Source organism: Petromyzon marinus, chromosome 79 (genome assembly GCF_048934315.1).
Source record: "Petromyzon marinus isolate PM22_M1 ecotype Great Lakes invasive population chromosome 79, UKy_Petmar_22M1.pri1.0, whole genome shotgun sequence".
Lineage (NCBI taxonomy): Eukaryota > Metazoa > Chordata > Hyperoartia > Petromyzontiformes > Petromyzontidae > Petromyzon > Petromyzon marinus.
The window spans coordinates 22,243,044-22,270,543 of record NC_133745.1 but is presented as its reverse complement, the minus strand read 5'-3'; the positions used below and the strand labels follow the sequence as shown (position 1 = coordinate 22,270,543).

General features: G+C 54.0%; 2 protein-coding genes across 2 annotated transcripts in view; both read left to right on the top strand.

The window, feature by feature from the left end:
* The window catches only part of LOC116938466 (intermembrane lipid transfer protein VPS13A-like), a 93,464-nt gene extending 78,743 nt beyond the window's left edge, over positions 1–14,721 (top strand). Inside the window, exons 23-26 of the mRNA XM_076057107.1 lie at positions 8,657–8,922; positions 10,203–10,642; positions 14,409–14,627; positions 14,671–14,721. Of these exons, the coding sequence (XP_075913222.1) occupies positions 8,657–8,922; positions 10,203–10,642; positions 14,409–14,627; positions 14,671–14,721 (976 nt within the window). The remainder of the gene's footprint in view (positions 1–8,656; positions 8,923–10,202; positions 10,643–14,408; positions 14,628–14,670) is intronic.
* A 706-nt stretch (positions 14,722–15,427) lies between these two features.
* Positions 15,428–27,500, top strand: part of LOC116937717 (intermembrane lipid transfer protein VPS13C-like) — a 49,878-nt gene continuing 37,805 nt past the window's right edge. The window contains exons 1-6 of the mRNA XM_076057106.1: positions 15,428–15,551; positions 16,492–16,629; positions 17,262–17,889; positions 21,020–21,174; positions 24,407–24,528; positions 27,025–27,365. Coding sequence (XP_075913221.1) covers positions 16,603–16,629; positions 17,262–17,889; positions 21,020–21,174; positions 24,407–24,528; positions 27,025–27,365 — 1,273 coding nt within the window. The 5' untranslated portion in view covers positions 15,428–15,551; positions 16,492–16,602. The remainder of the gene's footprint in view (positions 15,552–16,491; positions 16,630–17,261; positions 17,890–21,019; positions 21,175–24,406; positions 24,529–27,024; positions 27,366–27,500) is intronic.

Sequence of the window (27,500 nt, the reverse complement as noted above, 5' to 3'; positions counted from 1 at the left end):
ACCATCATCACCATCACCACCATCATCACCATCATCACCACCATCACCATCATCACCACCATCACTACCATCACCACCACCATCACCACCATCACCACCATCACCACCATCACCATCATCACTACCATCACCACCATCACCATCATCATCACTACCATCACCATCACTACCATCACCATCACTACCATCACCACCATCATCACCATCATCACCACCATCATCACCACCACCATCACCATCATCAACATCAACATCACTACCATCACCATCATCACTACCATCACCATCATCACTACCATCACCATCACTACCATCACCATCACCACCATCATCACCACCATCACCACCATCACTACCATCACCACCATCACCATCACTACCATCACCATCACTACCATCACTACCATCACCATCATCAACACCATCACTACCATCACCACCATCACTACCATCACCAGCACCACCATCACCATCATCACCATCACCATCATCACTACCACCATCACCATCATCACCATCATCACCACCATCACCACCAGCATCACCATCATCACCACCATCACCATCATCACCATCATCACCACCATCACCACCACCATCACCATCATCACCACCATCACCACCACCATCACCATCATCACCATCACCATCATCACTACCACCATCACCATCATCACCATCATCACCACCATCACCACCACCATCACCATCATCACCATCACCACCATCATCACCATCATCACCACCATCACCATCATCACCACCATCACTACCATCACCACCACCATCACCACCATCACCACCATCACCACCATCACCACCATCACCATCATCACTACCATCACCACCATCACCATCATCATCACTACCATCACCATCACTACCATCACCATCACTACCATCACCACCATCATCACCATCATCACCACCATCATCACCACCATCATCACCATCATCAACACTACCATCACCATCACTACCATCACCATCACCACCATCACTACCATCACCACCACCACCATCACCATCATCACCATCACCATCATCACTACCACCATCACCATCATCACTACCACCATCACCACCATCACCACCATCATCACCATCATCACCATCATCACCACCATCACCATCATCACCATCATCACCACCATCATCACCACCATCACCATCATCACCACCATCACCACCACCATCACCATCATCACCATCATCACTACCACCATCACCATCATCACCATCATCACCACCATCACCACCACCATCACCATCATCACCATCACCACCATCATCACCATCATCACCACCATCACCATCATCACCACCATCACTACCATCACCACCACCATCACCACCATCACCACCATCACCATCATCACTACCATCACCACCATCACCATCATCATCACTACCATCACCATCACTACCATCACCATCACTACCATCACCACCATCATCACCATCATCACCACCATCATCACCACCATCATCACCATCATCACCATCATCACCACCATCACCACCATCACCACCATCACCATCATCACTACCATCACCACCATCATCACTACCATCACTACCACCATCACCATCACTACCATCACTACCACCATCACCATCACTACCACCATCACCATCACTACCATCACTACCATCACCATCACTACCATCACCATCACTACCATCACCACCATCACTACCACCATCACTACCATCACTACCATCACCATCACCACCATCACCATCACTACCATCACCACCATCACTATCATCATCACCATCACCACCATCACCACCATCACTACCATCACTACCACCATCACTACCATCATCACTACCATCAGTACCATCACTACCACCATCACTACCATCATCACTACCATCAGTACCATCACTACCACCATCACCACCATCACTACCATCACCACCATCACCATCATCACCACCATCACCATCACCACCATCACTACCATCACCACCATCACCACCATCACTACCATCACTACCATCACCACCATCACTACCATCACTACCACCATCACCACCATCACCACCATCACCATCACCACCATCACTACCATCACCACCATCACCATCATCACTATCATCACTACCATCACTACCATCACCATCACTACCATCACCACCATCACTACCATCACTACCACCATCACCACCATCACCACCATCACCACCACCATCACCACCATCACCATCACCACCATCACTACCATCACTACCATCACCATCACTACCATCACCACCATCACCACCATCACCATCACTACCATCACTACCATCACTACCACCATCACCACCATCACCACCATCACCACCATCACCATCACTACCATCACTACCACCATCACCATCATCACCATCATCACCACCATCACCACCACCATCACCATCATCACCATCACCACCATCATCACCATCATCACCACCATCACCATCATCACCACCATCACTACCATCACCACCACCATCACCACCATCACCACCATCACCACCATCACCATCATCACTACCATCACCACCATCACCATCATCATCACTACCATCACCATCACTACCATCACCATCACTACCATCACCACCATCATCACCATCATCACCACCATCATCACCACCATCATCACCATCATCACCATCATCACCACCATCACCACCATCACCATCATCACTACCATCACCACCATCATCACTACCATCACCACCATCATCACTACCATCACTACCACCATCACCATCACTACCATCACTACCACCATCACCATCACTACCACCATCACCATCACTACCATCACTACCATCACTACCATCACCATCACTACCATCACCACCATCACTACCACCATCACTACCATCACTACCATCACCATCACCACCATCACCATCACTACCATCACCACCATCACTATCATCATCACCATCACCACCATCACCACCATCACTACCATCACTACCACCATCACTACCATCATCACTACCATCAGTACCATCACTACCACCATCACTACCATCATCACTACCATCAGTACCATCACTACCACCATCACTAACATCATCACTACCATCAGTACCATCACTACCACCATCACCACCATCACTACCATCACCACCATCACCATCATCACCACCATCACCATCACCACCATCACTACCATCACCACCATCACCACCATCACTACCATCACTACCATCACCACCATCACTACCATCACTACCACCATCACCACCATCACCACCATCACCATCACCACCATCACTACCATCACCACCATCACCATCATCACTATCATCACTACCATCACTACCATCACCATCACTACCATCACCACCATCACTACCATCACTACCTCCATCACCACCATCACCACCATCACCATCACCACCATCACTACCATCACTACCATCACCATCACTACCATCACCACCATCACCACCATCACCATCACTACCATCACTACCATCACTACCACCATCACTACCATCACTACCATCACCACCACCATCACCACCATCACCACCATCACCATCACTACCATCACTACCATCAGCACCATCACCATCACTACCATCACCATCACTACCATCACTACCACCATCACCACCATCACCATCATCACCACCATCACTACCATCACCATCACCACCATCACTACCATCACCACCATCACTACCATCACTACCATCACTACCATCACTACCATCACCACCATCACTACCATCACTACCACCATCACTACCATCACTACCACCATCACTACCATCACCACCATCACCACCATCACTACCATCACCATCATCACTACCATCACTACCATCACCACCATCACTACCATCACTACCATCACCATCACTACCATCACCATCACCACCATCACTACCATCACCATCACCACCATCACTACCATCACTACCACCATCACTACCATCACCACCATCACTACCATCACCACCATCACCACCATCACTACCATCATCACCACCATCACTACCATCACCATCACCACCATCACTACCATCACTACCACCATCACCACCATCACCACCATCACCACCATCACTACCATCACCATCACCACCATCACTACCATCACTACCATCACCACCATCACCACCATCACCACCATCACTACCATCACCATCACCACCATCACTACCATCACTGCCATCACCACCATCACCACCATCACCACCATCACTACCATCATCACCATCACTACCATCACTACCACCATCACCACCATCACTACCATCACCACCATCATCACCATCACTACCATCACTACCACCATCACCATCACCACCATCACCACCATCACTACCATCACTACCACCATCACCACCATCACTACCACCATCACCACCATCACCACCATCACTACCATCACTACCACCATCACCATCACCACCATCATCACCATCACTACCATCACCACCATCACTACCATCACCACCATCACCACTATCACTACCACCATCATCACCATCACCACCATCACTACCATCACTACCATCACCATCACCACCATCACTACCATCACTACCATCACCATCACTACCATCACTACCATCACCATCATCACTACCATCACTACCATCACCATCACTACCATCACTACCATCACCACCATCACTACCATCACCATCACTACCATCACCACCATCACCATCATCACTACCATCACTACCACCATCACCACCATCACTACCATCACTACCATCACCATCACTACCATCACTACCACTATCACCACCATCACTACCACCATCACCACCATCACTACCATCACCACCATCACCATCACTACCATCACCATCATCACTACCATCACTACCATCACCATCATCACTACCATCACTACCATCACTACCATCACCATCACTACCATCATCACTACCATCACTACCATCACCATCATCACTACCATCACTACCATCACCATCATCACTACCATCACTACCATCACCACCATCACTACCACCATCACTACCATCACTACCACCATCACTACCATCACTACCACCATCACCACCATCACTACCATCACTACCACCATCACTACCATCACCACCATCACTACCATCACTACCATCATCACTACCATCACTACCATCATCACTACCATCACCATCATCACTACCATCACTACCACCATCACTACCATCACCATCATCACTACCACCATCACCACTATCACTACCATCACCACCATCACTACCATCACTACCATCACCATCACTACCATCACTACCATCACCACCATCAGTACCATCACTACCACCATCACCACCATCACTACCATCACCATCACTACCATCACCATCACTACCATCAGTACTATCACTACCACCATCACCACCATCACTACCATCACCATCACTACCATCATCACTACCATCACTACCATCATCACTACCATCACTACCATCACCACCATCACTACCACCATCACCACCATCACTACCATCACTACCACCATCACCACCATCACTACCATCACTACCACCATCACCACCATCACTACCATCACTACCACCATCACCACCATCACTACCATCACTACCATCACCACCATCACTACCATCACCATCACCACCATCACTACCATCACTACCATCAGTACCATCACTACCATCACTACCATCACCACCACTACCATCACTACCATCAGTACCATAACTACCATCACCATCACTACCATCACTACCATCAGTACCATAACTACCATCACCATCAACACCATCACCATCACTACCATCACCATCACTACCATCACCATCACTACCATCACTACCACCATCATCACTACCATCACTACCATCACCATCACTACCACCATCACTACCACCATCACCACCATCACCACCATCACTACCATCACTACCATCACCATCACTACCATCACTACCACCATCACTACCATCACCATCACTACCATCACTACCAGCACTACCATCACTACCACCATCACTACCATCACTACCACCATCACCACCATCACTACCATCACTACCATCACCATCAGTACCATCACTACCATCACCACCATCACTACCATCACCATCACTACCATCACCATCACTACCATCAGTACCATCACTACCATCACCATCACTACCATCAGTACCATCACCATCACTACCACCATCACTACCATCAGTACCATCACCATCACTACCACCATCACTACCATCAGTACCATCAGTACCATCACTACCATCAGTACCATCACTACCATCAGTACCATCACCATCACTACCATCAGTACCATCAGTACCATCACTACCACCATCACTACCATCACTACCATCACCATCAGTACCACCATCACTACCATCACTACCATCACCATCAGTACCATCACTACCATCACCATCACTACCATCAGTACCATCACCATCACTACCATCACCATCACTACCATCACCATCACTACCAGCACTACCATCACCATCACTACCATCAGTACCATCACCACCACTACCATCACCACCATCACTACCATCACTACCATCACCATCAGTACCATCACTACCATCACCATCACTACCATCAGTACCATCACCATCACTACCATCACCATCACTACCATCACTACCATTACCATCACTACCATCACCATCACTACCAGCACTACCATCACCATCACTACCATCAGTACCATCACCATCACTACCATCACCATCACTACCATCACTACCATCACCATCACTACCATCACCATCAGTACCATCAGTACCATCACCATCACTACCATCACCATCACTACCATCACCATCACTACCATCACCATCAATACCATCAGTACCATCACTACCAGCACTACCATCACCATCACTACCATCACCATTACTACCATCACTACCATCAGTACCATCACCATTACTACCATCACTACCATCACTACCATCACCATCACTACCATCAGTACCATCACCATCACTACCATCACTACCATCAATACCATCACCATCACTACCATCACTACCATCACCATCACTACCATCACTACCATCAGTACCATCACCATCACTACCATCACTACCATCACCATCACTACCATCAGTACCATCACTACCATCACTACCATCAATACCATCACCATCACTACCATCACTACCATCACTCCCATCACTACCATCACCATCAGTACCATCACCATCACTACCATCACTACCATCACCATCAGTACCATCACCACCATCAGTACCATCACCATCACTACCATCAGTACCATCACTACCATCAGTACCATCACCATCACTACCACCATCACTACCATCACTACCACTCACCATCAACTACCACCATCACTACCATCACCATCACTACCATCACCATCACTACCAGCACTACCATCACCATCACTACCAGCACTACCATCACCATCACTACCATCAGTACCATCACCATCACTACCATCACTACCAGCACTACCATCACCATCACTACCATCAGTACCATCACTACCATCACCATCACTACCATCACTACCATCACCATCAGTACCATCAGTACCATCACCATCACTACCATCACCATCACTACCATCACTACCATCACCATCAGTACCATCAGTACCATCACTACCAGCACTACCATCACCATCACTACCATCACCACCATCACTACCATCACCACCATCACCACCATCACTACCATCACTACCATCACTATCACCATCACTACCACCACTACCATCACTACCATTACCATCACTACCATCACTACCATCACCATCACTACCATCATCACTACCATCATCATCACCACCACCACCACCAGCACCACCACCCCCACCACCACCCCCACCACCATCACCACCACCACCACCCCCACCATCATCACCCCCACCACCACCACCCCCACCACCACCACCACCACCCCCACCACCACCACCACCACCCCCACCATCACCCCCACCACCACCACCACCACCCCCACCACCACCACCACCATCACCCCCACCACCACCACCACCACCCCCACCACCACCACCATCACCACCACCACCACCCACCATCACCACCACCACCACCACCCCCACCACCACCATCACCACCACCACCACCACCACCACAACCACCACCACCACCTCCACCACCACCACCCCCACCACCACCACCATCACCCCCACCATCACCCCCACCACCACCATCACCCCCACCACCACCACAACCACCACCACCTCCACCACCACCACCCCCACCACCACCACAACCACCACCACCACCACCACCTCCACCACCACCATCACCACCCCCACCACCACCCCCACCACCACCACCATCACCACCACCCCCACCACCACCACCGCCATCACCCCCACCACCACCACCACCCCCACCATCACCCCCACCACCACCATCACCACCCCCACCACCACCCCCACCACCACCACCATCACCATCACCCCCACCACCACCACCATCATCACCCCCACCACCACCACCACCCCCACCACCACCACCACCACCACCACCCCCACCACCACCACCACCACCACCACCACCACCCCCACCACCATCACCCCCACCACCACCACCATCATCACCCCCACCACCACCACCACCCCCACCACCACCACCACCACCACCACCCCCACCACCACCACCACCACACTAACCTCTCCCCCACCCCTAGGAGAATGTTGGGTTCCCGTCCGGCACCTCCACCTCCAGCTCCTCCACCTCCTCCGATTCTCCGCCTCTCCTGTTCCCGTGACTACGGAGGAGGAGGTGGTGATGATGGAGGAGGAGGAGGAGGTGATGGAGGAGGAGGTGACGGTGGTGATGGAGGAGCAGTGATGAAGTTGGATGTCTGCTGTAGCCGTCTGTACGTCTGCGTCAGTGTTGAGTTCCTGGCGAGCATCTGGGAATTCTTCCGGAACGCCTTGGACCTGACGCAGGGTGAGCGGTCGGTCATCAGCAGCAGCATCATCAGCAGCAGCATCATCATCAGCAGCATCATCATCAGCAGCAGCAGCATCATCATCAGCAGCAGCATCATCAGCAGCAGCATCATCAGCAGCAGCATCATCAGCAGCAGTAGTAGGAGTAACATCATCATCATCATCAGCAGCAGCATCATCAGCAGCAGCATCATCATCATCAGTAGTAGTAGTAACATCATCAGCAGCATCATCAGCAGCAGCATCATTAGCAGCAGCATCATCAGCAGCAGCATCAGTAGTAGTAACATCATCAGCAGCAGCACCATCATCATCAGTAGTAGTAGTAACATCAGCATCATCATCAGTAGTAGCAGTAACATCATCATCATCATCATCAGCAGCAGCATCATCATCAGTAGTAACATCCGCATCATCATCATCAGTAGTAGCAGTAACATCATCATCATCAGCAGCATCATCATCATCAGTAGTAGTAGTAACATCATCATCATCAGTAGTAGTAGTAACATCATCAGCAGCATCATAAGTAGTAGTAGTAACATCATCATCATCAGCAGCATCATCATCATCAGTAGTAGTAGTAACATCATCATCATCAGCAGCATCATCATCATCAGTAGTAGTAGTAACATCATCAGCATCATCATCATCATCAGTAGTAGTAGTAACATCATCAGCAGCAGCATCATCATCATCAGTAGTAGCATCACCGCCACCACCCCCACCACCACCACCCCCACCACCACCACCACCGCCACCACCACCGCCACCACCGCCACCACCACCGCCACCACCACCACCACCACCATCACCACCCCCATCACCACCATCACCACCACCACCATCACCACCACCATCACCACCACCACCACCATCACCACCACCACCACCATCACCACCACCGCCACCACCGCCACCACCTCCACCACCACCACCATCACCACCACCACCACCATCACCACCCCCATCACCACCATCACCACCACCACCACCACCATCACCACCACCACCACCACCTCCACCACCACCACCATCACCACCACCGCCACCACCGCCACCACCATCACCGCCACCACCACCACCGCCACCATCACCACCATCACCACCATCACCACCACCGCCACCACCGCCACCACCATCACCGCCACCACCATCACCGCCACCACCACCACCGCCACCATCACCACCACCACGACCGCCACCATCACTGTCACCACCATCACCACCACCACCACCACCGTCACCACCATCAACCAGTCTCTTCCTTTGTTTCAGGTTTCGCAGATACACCACCACCACCACCACCATCGTCCCAGCCACAACCACAACCACCACCACCACCACAACAACCACAACCACCACAACCACCACCACCGCCACCGCCACCGCCTCGCCAGCTCCGTCATTCCGTGGCCACGGCGTTGGTGGAGATGGACGAGCCGGAGTTTGTGTTCGTGGGCGGCCTGTGCCCGGCACGCTGCCCCTGCCTCGTGGCGACGTTTCGGGCACATGGCAGCTGCAGGGTGACGAGCGGCGGCAGCGGCGGCGATGGCGACGTCACCACCGAGGTGACCGCCGTGGTGACAACTCTCACAGTGAAGGCCGGGACGCTACGGGGGAGGAGACGCCGAGGCGGTGGTGGTGGTGGTGGTGGCGGTGGTGACGTTGAGGAAGAGGAGGAGGAGGAAGAGGAAGAGGAGGAGGAGAGAGCCACGGTGAGATGGGACGGAGGGAGGGAGAGTGGCAGTGATGGTGGTGATGATGGTGGTGATGGCGGTGGTGGTGGTGGTGGTGGCGGCGGTGGTGGTGGTGGTGGCGGTGGTGGTGATGGTGACGTTGAGGAAGAGGAGGAGGAGGAGGAAGAGGAGGAGGAGGAGGAGGAGAGAGCCACGGTGAGATGGGACGGAGGGAGGGAGAGTGGCAGTGATGGTGGTGATGGCAGTGGTGGTGATAGTGATGATGGTGATAATGATGATGGCGGTGGTGGTGGTGGTGATGGTGACGTTGAGGAAGAGGAGGAGGAGGAGGAAGAGGAGGAGGAGGAGGAGGAGAGAGCCACGGTGAGATGGGACGGAGGGAGGGAGAGTGGCAGTGATGGTGGTGATGATGGTGGTGGTGATGGTGGTGATGGTGATGGTGGTGATGGTGGTGGTGGTGGTGGTGATGGTGGTGGTGGTGGCGGTGATGGTGACGTTGAGGAAGAGGAGGAGGAGGAGGAAGAGGAGGAGGAGGAGAGAGCCACGGTGAGATGGGACGGAGGGAGGGAGAGTGGCAGTGATGGTGGTGATGGTGACTATGGTGGTGATGGTGGTGATGGCAGTGGTGGTGGTGGTGACGATGGCGGTGGTGGTGGTGGTGGTGGTGATGGTGACGTTGAGGAAGAGGAGGAGGAGGAGGAAGAGGAGGAGGAGGAGGAGAGAGCCACGGTGAGATGGGACGGAGGGAGGGAGAGTGGCAGTGATGGTGGTGATGGCAGTGGTGGTGATAGTGATGATGGTGATAATGATGATGGCGGTGGTGGTGGTGGTGGTGGTGATGGTGACGTTGAGGAAGAGGAGGAGGAGGAGGAAGAGGAGGAGGAGGAGAGAGCCACGGTGAGATGGGACGGAGGGAGGGAGAGTGGCAGTGATGGTGGTGATGATGGTGGTGGTGATGGTGGTGGTGGCAGTGGTGGTGGTGGTGACGATGGTGGTGGTGGCGGTGGTGGTGACGTTGAGGAAGAGGAGGAGGAGGAAGAGGAAGAGGAGGAGGAGGAGAGAGCCACGGTGAGATGGGACGGAGGGAGGGAGAGTGGCAGTGATGGTGGTGATGATGGTGGTGGTGATGGTGGTGATGGTGATGGTGGTGATGGTGGTGGTGGTGGTGATGGTGGTGGTGGTGGCGGTGATGGTGACGTTGAGGAAGAGGAGGAGGAGGAGGAAGAGGAGGAGGAGGAGGAGGAGAGAGCCACGGTGAGATGGGACGGAGGGAGGGAGAGTGGCAGTGATGGTGGTGATGGTGACTATGGTGGTGATGGTGGTGATGGCAGTGGTGGTGGTGGTGACGATGGCGGTGGTGGTGGTGGTGGTGGTGATGGTGACGTTGAGGAAGAGGAGGAGGAGGAGGAAGAGGAGGAGGAGGAGGAGGAGAGAGCCACGGTGAGATGGGACGGAGGGAGGGAGAGTGGCAGTGATGGTGGTGGTGGTGACTATGGTGGTGATAGTGATGATGGTGATAATGATGATGGCGGTGGTGGTGGTGGTGGTGGTGATGGTGACGTTGAGGAAGAGGAGGAGGAGGAGGAAGAGGAGGAGGAGGAGGAGAGAGCCACGGTGAGATGGGACGGAGGGAGGGAGAGTGGCAGTGATGGTGGTGATGGCAGTGGTGGTGATAGTGATGATGGCGATAATGATGATGGCGGTGGCGGTGGTGGTGGTGGTGATGGTGACGTTGAGGAAGAGGAGGAGGAGGAGGAAGAGGAGGAGGAGGAGGAGAGAGCCACGGTGAGATGGGACGGAGGGAGGGGAGAGTGGCAGTGATGGTGGTGATGGTGACTATGGTGACTATGGTGGTGATGGTGGTGATGGTGGTGATGGTGGTGGTGGTGGTGGTGGCGGTGGTGGTGGTGATGGTGATGGTGGTGATGGCGGTGGTGGTGGCGGTGGTGGTGGCGGTGGTGGTGGTGGTGGCGGTGGTGGTGGTGGTGGTGATGGTGGTGGTGGTGGTGATGGTGACGTTGAGGAAGAGGAGGAGGAGGAAGAGGAAGGAGGAGGAGGAGAGAGCTACGGTGAGATGGGACGGAGGGAGGGGAGAGTGGGCAGTGATGGTGGTGATGGCAGTGGTGGTGATAGTGATGATGGTGATAATGATGATGGTGGTGATGGTGGTGGTGATGATAGTGATGATGGTGATTATGATGATGGTGGTGATGGTGGCAGTGGTGGTGACGATGGTGGTGGTGGTGATAATGATGATGGTGGTGATGGTGATGATGATGGTGATGGCGGTGATGGCGGTGCAGGTCTCGTATCCGAGTGACCTCTTTCGTGAAGAGTGACAGCTAGGCAGATGGAAGTCAAATTGCATCAATGCACTGAGCTCCACCATCATCCTGCGGGTGACTTACTCACCCACTCACTCACCCACTCACCCACCCACTCACCCACCCACTCACCCACTCACCCACTCACCACTCACTCACTCACCCACTCACCGACCCACCCACTCACTCACCACTCACTCACCCACTCACTCACTCACCCACTCACTCACACCCACTCACTCACTCACCCACTCACTCACTCACTCACCTACTCACTCACTCACCTACTACCACTCACCCACTACTCACCCACTCACTCACTCACTCATACACTCACTTACCCACCCACTCACTCAGTCACTCACCCACTCACTCACTGACCCACCCACCCACTCACCCACCCACTCACTCACCCACTCACTCACTGACCCACCCACCTACTCACCCACCCACTCACCCACCCACTCACCCACCTACTCACCCACCCACTCACCCACCCACTCACTCACCCTCACTCACCCACGCACCCACCCACTCACCCACCTACTCTCACCCACCCACTCACCCACCCACTCACTCACCCACCACCCACTCCACTCACCCACCCACCACCCACCCACCCCCCTCTCTCCCCAACAGGTGACTCCCGTCATCATCAACACTCTATTCACCATCCTCAACGCCATGAAGTTGTCCACCACCACCACCTCCACCCACCACCTCCACCCACCACCTCCACCACCTCCACCACCAGTGGTGGAGTGGAGTCGTCCCCCGGCCGTGGACTCTGGGAGGTGCAGACGCTGGGGAAAGATCTCAACCCATGGTTCCTGATGGATTCAGGTGAGAACACCTGGGGTTGGTGGTGGTGGTGGTGGGGGGTGGTGGTGATGGTGGTGGTGGTAGTGGTGGTGGTGATGGGGGTGGTGGTTGTGGTGGTGGTGATGGGGGTGGTGGTTGTGGTGGTCGGTGGTGGTGGTGGGGGGTGGTGGTGGTGGTGGTGGGGGTGGTGGTGGTGATGGTGGTGGTGGTGGGGTTGGTGGTGTGGTGGAGGTGGTGGTGGAGGTGGTGGTGGGGGTGGTGGTGGGGGTGGTGGTGGTGGTGGTGGTCGTGGGGGTGGTGGTCGTGGTGGTGGTGGGTTGGTGGTGGTGGAGGTGGTGGTGGTGGTGTTTGTGGTGGTGGTGGTGGTTGTGGTGGTGGTTGTGGTGGTGGTGGTCGTGGGGGTGGTGGTGGGGGTGGGGGTGATGGTGGTGATGGTGGTGGTGGAGGTGCTAATCAAGGTGGGCGATTATCAATGTCTGTCTCCATTCTCCTCCTCCCCTCCTCCACCCCCTCCTCCACCTCCTCCTCCCCGTCCTCCTCCTCCACCTCCTCCACCCCCTCCTCCACCTCCTCCTCCACCTCCTCCTCCTCCTCCACCTCCTCCTCCACTTCACGCCTCCCACCCCCCACCCCTCCAGGCTTCCACCCCCACCGCCCCTACCGCCCCGACCCTCGGAGTCGACCTGGGCCCTGCCGTGCGGCAGGTGGCCAGCGTGAGTGTGGAGAGTGTCTCCGTGACGCTGGAGGGCGGCGTGGGCCTCAGGACGCTGCCGCTGCTGCGGGCTGACTCCTCGGCCAGGGCCCGGGCCCGGGCCTGGGGCGCCGCGCCCGCGGCCGAGGCGGCCGCCACCCTGCAGGTGAGAGGCCCGCCCCCGGGTGAGGTCCGCTACGCTGACGCAGTCAGCCGTCGTCCTGGGCCCAGGACGAGTGACGCTAGGGCCCGAGGGCTGAGGGCCTAGGCCTAGGACGAGTCCCGCTAGGCCCGAGGGCTGAGGGCCTAGGCCTAGGACGAGTCCCGCTAGGCCCGAGGGCTGAGGGCCTAGGCCTAGGACGAGTGCCGCAGTTCGAGGGCTGAGGGCCTAGGCCCAGGCCGAGTGCCGTTTAGGCCCGAGGGCTGAGGACCTAGGGCCTAGGCCGAGTGCCGCTAGGCTCCGAGGGCTGAGGGCCTAGGCCTAGGCCGAGTGCCGCAGGTGTGGGCTGGAGGGCCTAGGCCGAGTGCCGCTAGGCCCGAGGGCTGAGGGCCGGCCAGGTGCCGCAGGGCCCGAGGGCTGAGGGCTGAGGTCTAGGACGAGTGCCGTTAGGGCCCGAGGGTTGAGGGCCTAGGGCTAGGACGAGGCCACTAGGCTAAGGGCCTAGGCCTAGGGCTGAGGCCTTCTACACACACCTCCACCACTCACTCCCCCACTCACTCACCCACTCACTCACTCACCACTCACTCACCACTCACTCACCACTCACTCTTCACTCACTCACCCACTCACCACTCACTCACTCAATCAACCACTCACTCACCACTCACTCACCACTCACTCACCACTCACTCACCCACTCACTCACTCAACCATTCACTGACCCACTCACCACTCACTCACCACTCACTCACTCACTCACCACTCACTCACTCATTCACCACTCACCCACTCACTCACCCACTCACCCACCACTCACCCACTCACTCACCACTCACTCACCACTCACTCACCACTTACTCACCACTCACTCACCTGGAGCCCCTGGTGGACGAGAGTGGAGTGGAGCTTCTGTGGGGGGTGGAGCTCAAGGTGACAGTGAACTCACTCACCACTTACTCACCACTCACTCACCACTCACTCACCACTTACTCACCACTCACTCACCACTCACTCACTCACCACTCACTCACCACTCACTCACCACTCACTCACCACTTACTCACCACTCACTCACCACTCACTCACCACTCACTCACCACTCACCACTCACTCACCACTCACTCACCACTCACTCACCACTCACTCACTCACTCACCACTCACTCACCACTCACTCACCACTCACTCACTCACTCACCACTCACTCACCACTCACTCACCACTCACTCACCACTTACTCACCACTCACTCACCACTTACTCACCACTTACTCACTCACCACTTACTCACTCACCATTTACTCACCACTCACTCACCACTCACTCACCACTCACTCACCACTTACTCACCACTCACCACTCACCACTTACTCACTCACCACTCACTCACCACTTACTCACCACTCACTCACCACTCACTCACCACTCACTCACCACTCACTCACTCACCACTCACTCACTCACTCACCACTTACTCACTCACTCACCACTCACTCACCACTTACTCACCACTCACTCACCACTCACTCACTCACTCACCCACTCACTCACCCACCCACTGACCCACCCACTCACTCACCACTCACTCACTCATCCACTCACTCACTCACTCACCCACTCACTCACCCACTCACTCACCCACCCACTTACTCACCACTCACTCACTCACTCATCCACTCACTCACCCACTCACTCACCCACTCACCCACTCACCCACTCACTCACTCACCACTCACTCACCCACTCACTCACTCACTCACCCACTCACTCACCCACTCACTCACTCACCCACTCACTCACCCACTCACTCACCACTCACTCACCCACCCCCCCACTCACCCCCCCACTCGCCCCCCACCCTCCCCCCACCAGCTGGAGACACGTGCTGTGGACGAGACGGAGGATCTTGCGGTGACCTCTCCCCGGACAGAGATCACCGTCACGTCCAGCCAGCAGCTCCAGCTCACCCTGTCCACGGCCACCATGTCCACACTGTCCAACCTCGCACAGGTCTCTGTGTGTGTCTGTGTGTGTGTCTGTGTGTGTGTGTCTGTGTGTGTGTCTGTGTGTGTCTGTGTCTGTGTGTGTCTCTGTGTGTCTGTGTGTGTGTCTCTGTGTGTGTGTCTGTGTGTGTGTCTCTGTGTGTGTGTGTGTGTCTGTGTGTGTCTCTGTGTGTGTGTGTCTGTCTGTGTGTGTCTCTGTGTGTGTGTGTCTGTGTGTGTGTGTGTGTCTGTGTGTGTGTGTGTGTCTGTGTGTGTGTCTGTGTGTCTGTGTGTGTCTGTGTGTGTGTGTGTCTATGTCTCTGTGTGTGTCTGTGTGTGTGTGTCTGTGTGTGTGTGTGTGTCTGTGTGTGTGTGTGTGTGTGTCTGTGTGTCTGTGTGTGTGTGTGTGTCTGTGTGTGTGTCTGTGTCTGTGTGTGTGTCTGTGTGTGTGTCTGTGTGTGTGTCTGTGTGTGTGTGTGTGTGTCTGTGTGTCTGTGTGTGTGTGTGTCTGTGTGTGTGTCTGTGTGTGTGTGTCTGTGTGTGTGTCTGTGTGTGTGTCTGTGTGTGTCTGTGTGTGTGTCTGTGTGTGTGTCTGTGTGTGTCTGTGTGTGTCTGTGTGTCTCAGCTGACCCCTCCACCTCCCGCCCACCCCCCCCCCAGGCCTTCACCGAGGCTGCCCGCGACTCCACCCCCCCACCACAGCAGCCCCCTCCCGGCCCCTCCGGCCCCTCCGGCCCCTCCGGCCCCTCCGGCCCCTCTGGCCCCTCCGGCCCCTCCGGCCCCCAGTGGCATCTTCGCGACCGCCCGGCGGTTGTTGTTGCCAACCAGCTGGGGGTGGACGCCAGCGTCCGGCCCGGTGCCGCTCTGCAGACTGTCCCTGGTGGTGGCGGTGGTGGCGGTGGTGGTGGTGGTGGCAGTGGTGGTGGCGGTGGTGGCGGTGGAGGCGGTGGAGGCGGTGGCGGCGGAGGCGGTGGAGGCGGTGGAGGCAGTGGCGGCGGAGGCGGTGGAGGCGGTGGCGGTGGAGGCGGTGGAGGCGGTGGAGGCGGTGACGGCGGAGGCGGTGGTGGAGGCGGTGGCTGGGTTGCCGTGGCGACGGGGGAGACGCTGGCGCTGGAGCTGGTGCAGCAGCGGCAGCGGCGGACGATGAGGAGGAGGAGGAGGAGGATGAGGAGGAGGAGGAGTGGGGAGAGATGCGACGAGGAGGGGAAGGAGGTGGAGGAGGAGGTGGAGGAGGGTCGTGGCGACGACGATGACGATGGGAGAGCGGAGGGGATGGCGATCAGCGTGGGTGCGTGTGGCGGGGAGACACGGGGAGAGACACGGCGAGAGACACGGGGAGACACGAGGAGACACGAGGAGAGACACGGGGAGAGACGGGGAGAGAGACACGGGGAGACACGGGGGAGAGACACGGGGAGAGACACGGTGGAGAGATGGGGAGAGACACGGAGAGAGACACGGGGAGAGAGACACGGGGAGAGCCGGGGAGAGAGACACGGAGAGACACGGAGAGACACGGGGAGAGACACGGGGAGAGAGATACGGGGAGACACGGGGAGAGACACGGAGATAGAGACACGGAGATAGAGACACGGGGAGAGACGGGGAGAGACGGGGAGAGAGACACGGGGAGAGAGACACGGGGAGAGAGACACGGGGAGAGAGACACGGGGAGAGAGACACCGGGAGAGACGGGGAGAGAGACACGGGGAGACACGGGGAGAGACACGGGGAGAGAGACACGGGGAGAGACGGGGAGAGACGGAAAGGAGACACGGGGAGACACGGGGAGACACGGGGAGAGACACGGGGAGATAGACACGGGGAGAGACGGAGAGAGAGACACGGGGAGACACGGGGAGATAGACACGGGGAGAGACGGAGAGAGAGACACGGGGAGACACGGGGAGAGACGGGGAGAGAGACACGGGGAGAGAGACACGGGGAGACACGGGGAGAGACACGGAGATAGAGACACGTGGAGACACGGGGAGAGAGACATGGGGAGACACGGGGAGAGACGGGGAGAGACGAGGAGAGAGACACGGAAAGAGACGGGGAGAGAGACACGGGGAGACACGGGGAGAGACACGGAGATAGAGACACGGGGAGAGACGGGGAGGGAAACACGGGGAGACATGGGGAGAGACACGGTGAGAGAAACACGGGGAGAGCCGGGGAGAGAGACACGGGGAGACACGGAGAGACACGGGGAGACACGGAGAGACACGGGGAGAGACGAGGAGAGAGACACGGAGATCGAGACACGGGGAGAGACGAGGAGAGAGACACGGAGATCGAGACACGGGGAGAGACGGGGAGAGAGACACGGGGAGAGAGACACGGGGAGAGAGACACGGGGAGAGACGGGGAGAGAGACGGAGATAGAGACACGGGGAGAGACGGGGAGGTAGACACGGGGAGAGAGACACGGGGAGAGACGGGGAGAGAGACACGGAGAGACACGGAGATAGAGACACGGGGAGAGACGGGGAGAGACACGGAGAGACACGGGGAGAGACGGGGAGAGACGAGGAGAGAGACACGGGGAGACACGGAGAGAGACACGGGGAGAGAGACATGGGGAGAGACGGGGAGAGACACGGGGAGAGAGACACGGGGAGAGAGGGGGAGAGAGACACGGGGAGACACGGGGAGAGACACGGGGAGAGAGACACGGGGAGACACGGGGAGAGAGACACGGGGAGAGAGACACGGGGAGAGAGACACGGGGAGAGACGGGGAGAGACACGGGGAGACACGGGGAGACACGGGGAGAGAGGAACGGGGAGACACGGGGAGAGACACGGGGAGACACGGGGAGAGACACGGGGAGAGACACGGGGAGAGACACGGGGAGAGAGACACGGGGAGAGAGAGACACGGGGAGAGAGACAGAGAGAGAGACACGGGGAGAGAGAGACACGAGGAGAGAGAGAGACACGAGGAGAGAGAGAGACACGGGGAGAGAGAACCACGGGGGGAGAGACACGGGGGGAGAGACACGGGGAGAGAGACGGAGAGAGAGAGACACGGGGAGAGAGACACGGGGAGAGAGAGACACGGGGAGAGAGACACGGGGAGAGAGACACACGGGGAGAGACACACGGGGAGAGACACGGGGAGAGACACGGGGAGAGAGACACGGGGAGAGAGAGACACGGGGAGAGAGACACGGGGAGAGAGAGACACGGGAGAGAGACACGGGGGGGGGGGGGGGGAGACACGATGAGACACGGTGAGACACGGGGAGAGAGACACGGGGAGAGAGAGACACGGGGAGAGAGAGACACGGGGAGAGAGAGACACGGGGAGAGAAAGACACGGGGAGAGAGAGACACGGGGAGAGAGAGACACGGGGAGAGAGAGACACGGGGAGATGGGAGGTGATGCTACTGATGATGATGATGCTTCTGATGATGATAATGCTACTGATGATGATTCTACTGATGATGACGATGCTACTGATGATGATGATGCTACTGATGATGATGCTACTGCTGCTGATGATGATGATGATACTGATGATGATGATGCTACTGATGATGCTACTGATGATGATGCTACTGATGATGATGATGATGCTACTGATGATGATGATGATACTACTGATGATGATGATGCTACTGATGATGATGCTACTGCTGCTGATGATGGTAATGATGATGATGATACTGATGATGATGCTACTGATGATGATGATGCTACTGATGATGATGCTACTGATGATGATGTTACTGATGATGATGATACTACTGATGATGATACTACTGATGATGATGATGATGCTACTGATGATGATGATGATGCTACTGATGATGATGCTACTGATGATGATGCTACTGATGATGATGATGATGCTACTGATGGTGATGCTACTGATGATGATGATGCTACTGATGATGATGCTACTGATACTGATGATGATAATGCTGCTGCTGATGATGATGATGATACTGATAATGATGCTACTGATGATGATGATGCTACTGCTGCTGATGATGCTACTGATGATGATACTGATGATGATGATGCTACTGATGATGATGATGTTGATGCTGCTACTACTGATGATGATGATGATGCTACTGATGATGATGATGATACTGATGCTGATTATGCTGCTGCTACTGATGATGATGCTACTGCTGATGATGATGCTGCTGCTGATGATGATGCTACAGCTGATGATGATGCTGCTGCTGCTACTACTGATGATGATGATGATACGGATGATGATGATGATACTGATGCTGATTTTGCTGCTGCTACTGATGATGATGATGCTACTGATGATGATGCTACTGCTGCTGATGATGATGCTACAGCTGATGATGCTGCTACTGATGATGCTGCTGCTGATGATGCTGATGATACTGATGATGCTGATGCTGATGATGCTGGTGCTGTTGTCTCAGTGCTGCGTGGCTGCCCTGACGACCTTCAGGTGCCACTGACGAGGAGTGGGAGGCGATGCTACCACCTCGTCATGCCCCAGGGGGTCACCTGGGTCGTGTGTCAGGTCGACATCAACGAGGGGCAGAAGTATGTCTCTCTGAGGTCAACACTCCAGGTGAGCTCACTCACTCAGTCACTCACTCACTCAGTCACTCACTCACTCAGTCACTCACTCACTCAGTCACTCACTCAGTCACTCACTCACCTACACACTCACTCAGTCACTCACTCAGTCACTCACTCAGTCACTCACTCAGTCACTCACCTACACACTCACTCACTCACTCAGTCACTCACTCACCACTCACTCAGTCACTCACTCAGTCACTCACTCAGTCACTCACTCAGTCACTCACCTACACACTCACTCACTCAGTCACTCACCTACACACTCACTCAGTCACTCACTCACTCAGTCACTCACCTACACACTCACCTACACACTCACCTACACACTCACCTACACACTCACTCACCTACACACTCACTCAGTCACTCACCTACACACTTACCTACACACTCACCTACACACTCACCTACACACTCACCTACACACTCACTCACCTACACACTCACTCAGTCACTCACCTACACACTCACCTAGACACTCACCTACACACTCACTCACCTACACACTCACTCACCTACACACTCACTCAGTCACTCACCTACACACTCACTCACTCAGTCACTCACTCACCACTCACTCACCTACACACTCACTCACCACTCACTCACTCACTCACCACTCACTCACTCACCACTCACTCACCTACACACTCACTCAGTCACTCACTCAGTCACTCAGTCACTCACCTACACACTCACTCAGTCACTCACTCAGTCACTCAGTCACTCAGTCAGTCACTCAGTCACTCACCTACACACTCACTCAGTCACTCAGTCACTCACTCAGTCACTCAGTCACTCACCTACACACTCACTCAGTCACTCACTCAGTCACTCAGTCACTCACTCACCACTCACTCACCCACTCACTCACTCACCCACTCACCCAGTCACTCACTCACTCACCCACTCACTCACCCTCTCACCCACCCACTCACTCACCCACTCACCCACTCACTCACTTACTCACTCAACCACTCACTCACTCACTCACCCACCCACCCACCCACCCACTCACCCACCCACCCACTCACTCACTCACCCACTCACCACTCACCCACTCACCCACTCACCCACTCACTCACCCACCCACTCACTCACCCACTCACCCACTCACCCACCCACCCACTCACTCACCCACTCACCCACTCACCCACTCACTCACCCACTCACTCACTCACTCACCCACTCACTCACTCACCCACCCACTCATTCACTCACCCACCCACTCACCCACTCACCCACTCACCCACCCACTCACTCACTCACTCACTCACCCACTCACTCACCCACTCACTCACCCACTCACTCACCCACTCACTCACCCACTCACCCACTCACACACCCACTCACTCACCCACCCACTCACCCAGTCACCCACTCACCCACTCACTCACCCACTCACTCACCCACCCACTCACTCCCCCATCACTCACCCACTCACTCACCCACCCACTCACCCACCCACTCACCCAGTCACCCACTCACCCACTCACTCACCCACTCACTCACTCACCCACCCACTCACTCACCCACCCACTCACTCACCCACCCACTCACCCACCCACCCATCCACTCACTCACTCACCCACTCACCCACTCACCCACCCACTCACTCACTCACTCACCCACCCACCCACTCACTCACTCACCCACTCACCCACTCACTCACCCAGTCACTCACCCACTCACTCACCCACCCACTCACCCACCCACCCACCCACCCACTCACTCACCCACCCACCCACCCACTCACTCACCCACCCACCCACCCACTCACTCACTCACCCACTCACCCACTCACCCACTCACTCACTCACTCACCCACCCACCCACTCACTCACCCACTCACCCACCCACTCACCCACCCACTCACCCACCCACCCACTCACTCACACACCCACCCACTCACTCACTCACTCACCCACTCACCCACCCACCCACCCACACACCCACTCACTCACTCACCCACTCACTCACCCACTCACTCACTCACTCACCCACCCACCCACTCACCCACCCACTCACCCACTCACCCACTCACTCACTCACTCACCCACTCACCCACTCACTCACCCACTCACCCACTCACTCACCCACTCACTCACCCACTCACTCACTCACCCACCACTCACTCACTCACTCACCCACCCACCCACCCACTCACTCACTCACCCACTCACCCACTCACCCACCCACTCACTCACTCACCCACCCACCCACTCACTCACCCACTCACCCACTCACCCACCCACTCACCCACTCACCCACCCACTCACTCACCCACCCACTCACTCACTCACTCACCCACCCACCCACCCACTCACTCACTCACCACTCACTCACCCACTCACCACTCACTCACCCACTCACTCACCCACCACTCACTCACCACTCACACACTCACCCACCTACTCATTCACTCACTCACCCACCCACCCACTCACTCACCCACTCACCCACCCACTCACCCACTCACCCACCCACCCACTCACTCACACACCCACCCACTCACTCACTCACTCACCCACTCACTCACCCACCCACCCACTCACTCACCCACCCACTCACTCACCCACTCACCCACTCACCCACTCACTCACCCACTCACTCACTCACTCACTCACCCACTCACTCACTCACCCACTCACTCACCCACTCACCCACTCACTCACCCACTCACCCACTCACCCACTCACTCACCCACCCACTCACCCACTCACCCACCCACTCACCCACTCACTCACTCACTCACCCACTCACTCACCCACTCACTCACCCACTCACTCACTCACTCACCCACTCACTCACCCACTCACCCACTCATCCACCCACCCACCCACTCACCCACTCACTCACCCACTCACCCAGTCACCCACTCACCCACTCACTCACCCACCCACCCACCCACTCACCCACCCACTCACCCAGTCACCCACTCACCCACCCACTCACCCACCCACTCACCCAGTCACCCACTCACCCACTCACTCACCCACTCACTCACCCACCCACTCACTCACCCACTCACTCACTCACCCACTCACCCACTCACTCACTAACTCACCCACTCACTCACTCACCCACCCATTCACTCACCCACTCACTCACTCACCCACTCACCCACTCACTCACTCACTCACCCACTCACTCACCCACTCACTCACTCACCCACTCACCCAGTCACGTGTCTCCCCATCTCTCCCCGCGTATCCCAGCTCAAGAATGATACGTGCATGCCCTTCCGGATTCTGCTCCGTCGCCCGGACGCGTTCACGTACAAGGCGATCGCCACCCTCAGTGCACACAGCACCCACAACGTGGGTCTGCAGTACAGCGGGTGGGTGGTGACACTACCAACACTACACTACACTATACACTACACTATACACTACACTATACACTACACTATACACTACACTATACACTACACTATACACTACTATACACTACACACTGCACTATACACTACACTATACACTACACTATACACTACACTATACACTACTATACACTACACACTCCACTATACACTACACTATACACTACTATACACTATACACTACACTGTACACTACACTGTACACTACACTATACACTACACTATACACTACACTATACACTACACACTGCACTATACACTACACTATACACTACTATACACTATACACTACACTATACACTACACTATACACTACACTGTACACTACACTATACACTACACACTGCACTATACACTACACTATACACTACTATACACTATACACTACACTATACACTACACTGTACACTACACTATACACTACACTATAAACTACACTATACACTACACTATACTCTACACTACACTATACACTACACTGTACACTACTATACACTACACACTGCACTATACACTACACTATACACTACTATACACTATACACTACACTATACACTGCACTGCACTATACACTACACTATACACTACACACTGCACTATACACTACACTATACACTACTATACACTACACTATACACTGCACTATACACTACACTATACACTACACACTGGACTATACACTACACTATACACTATATACTACACTATACACTACACTATACACTACACTATACACTACACTATACACTACACACTGCACTATACACTACACTATACACTACTATACACTATACACTACACTATACACTACACTACACTATACACTACACTATACACTACACTATGCACTACACACTGCACTATACACTACACTATACACTACACTGTACACTACACTATACACTACTATACACTACACTACACTATACACTATACTATACACTACACTGTACACTACTACACTACACTATACACTACACTACACTATACACTACACTATACACTACACTATACAATACACTATACACTACTACACTACACTATACACTACACTATACACTACACACTACACTATACACTACATTATACACTACTACACTACACTATACACTACACTATACACTACCCTATACACTACACTATACACTACACTACACTATACACTACACTATACACTACACTATACACTACACTATACACTACACTATACACTACACTACACTATACACTACACTACACACTGCACTATACACTACACTATACACTACTATACACTATACACTACACTATACACTGCACTATACACTACACTATACACTACACACTGCACTATAAACTGCACTATACACTACTATACACTATATACTACACTATACACTACACTATACACTACACTATACACTACACTATACACTACACTATACACTACACACTGCACTATACACTACACTATACACTACTATACACTACACTATACACTACACTATACACTACACTATACACTACACTATACACTACACACTGCACTATACACTACACTACACTGTACACTACACTATACACTACTATACACTACACTATACACTATACTATACACTACACTATACACTACTACACTACACTATACACTACACTACACTATACACTACACTATACACTACACTATACACTACACTATACACTACTACACTACACTATACATTACACTATACACTACACTACACACTACACTATACACTACACTATACACTATAGACTTCTACACTACACTATACACTACACTATACACTACACTATACACTACACTATACACTACACTACACTATACACTACACTATACACTACACTATACACTACACACTACACTATACACTACACTATACACCACACTATACACTACACTACACTATACATTACACTATACACTACACTATACACTACACTATACATTATACACTACACTATACACTACACTATACACTATACACTACACTATACACTACACTACACACTATACACTACACTATACACTACACACTACACTGCACTATACACTACACTATACACTATACACTACACTGCACTATACACTACACTATACACTACACACTATACACTATACACTACACTATACACTACACTATACACTACACACTACACTGCACTATACACTACACTATACACTACACTATACACTACACTATACACTACACTACACTACTACACTACACTATACACTACACTACACTATACACTACACTATACACTACACACTACACTACTACACTATACACTACACTATACACTACACTATACACTACACTACTACACTATACACTACACTATACACTACACACTACACTACTACACTATACACTACACTATACACTACACTATACACTACTACACTACACTATACACTACACACGTCACTCTGCGTGTCTCCCACCACAGTCTGAAGCTGTATCTACTCCCCCTGACCAACCGGGCCGAAGGGGATCAAGGGGGAGGAGCCGAGGGGGATCAAGGGGGAGGAGCCAAGGTGGATCAAGGGGGAGGAGCCGAGGGGGATCAAGGGGGAGGAGCCGAGGGGGATCAAGGGGGAGGAGCCAAGGTGTATCAAGGGGGAGGAGCCGAGGGGGATCAAGGGGGAGGAGCCAAGGTGGATCAAGGGGGAGGAGCCGAGGGGGATCAAGGGGGAGGAGCCGAGGGGGATCAAGGGGGAGGAGCCAGCTTTGGGCCCAGCACCACGAACTTCTCCCTGCAGGAAGCGGCGAGATCGGTCACACGGTCTGGTGAGAATGTCAAGTTACACTACACACAGTGTGTGTGTGTGTGTGTCACAGTGTGTGTGTGTGTGTCACAGTGTGTGTGTGTGTGTGTCACAGTGTGTGTGTGTGTGTCACAGTGTGTGTGTGTGTGTCACAGTG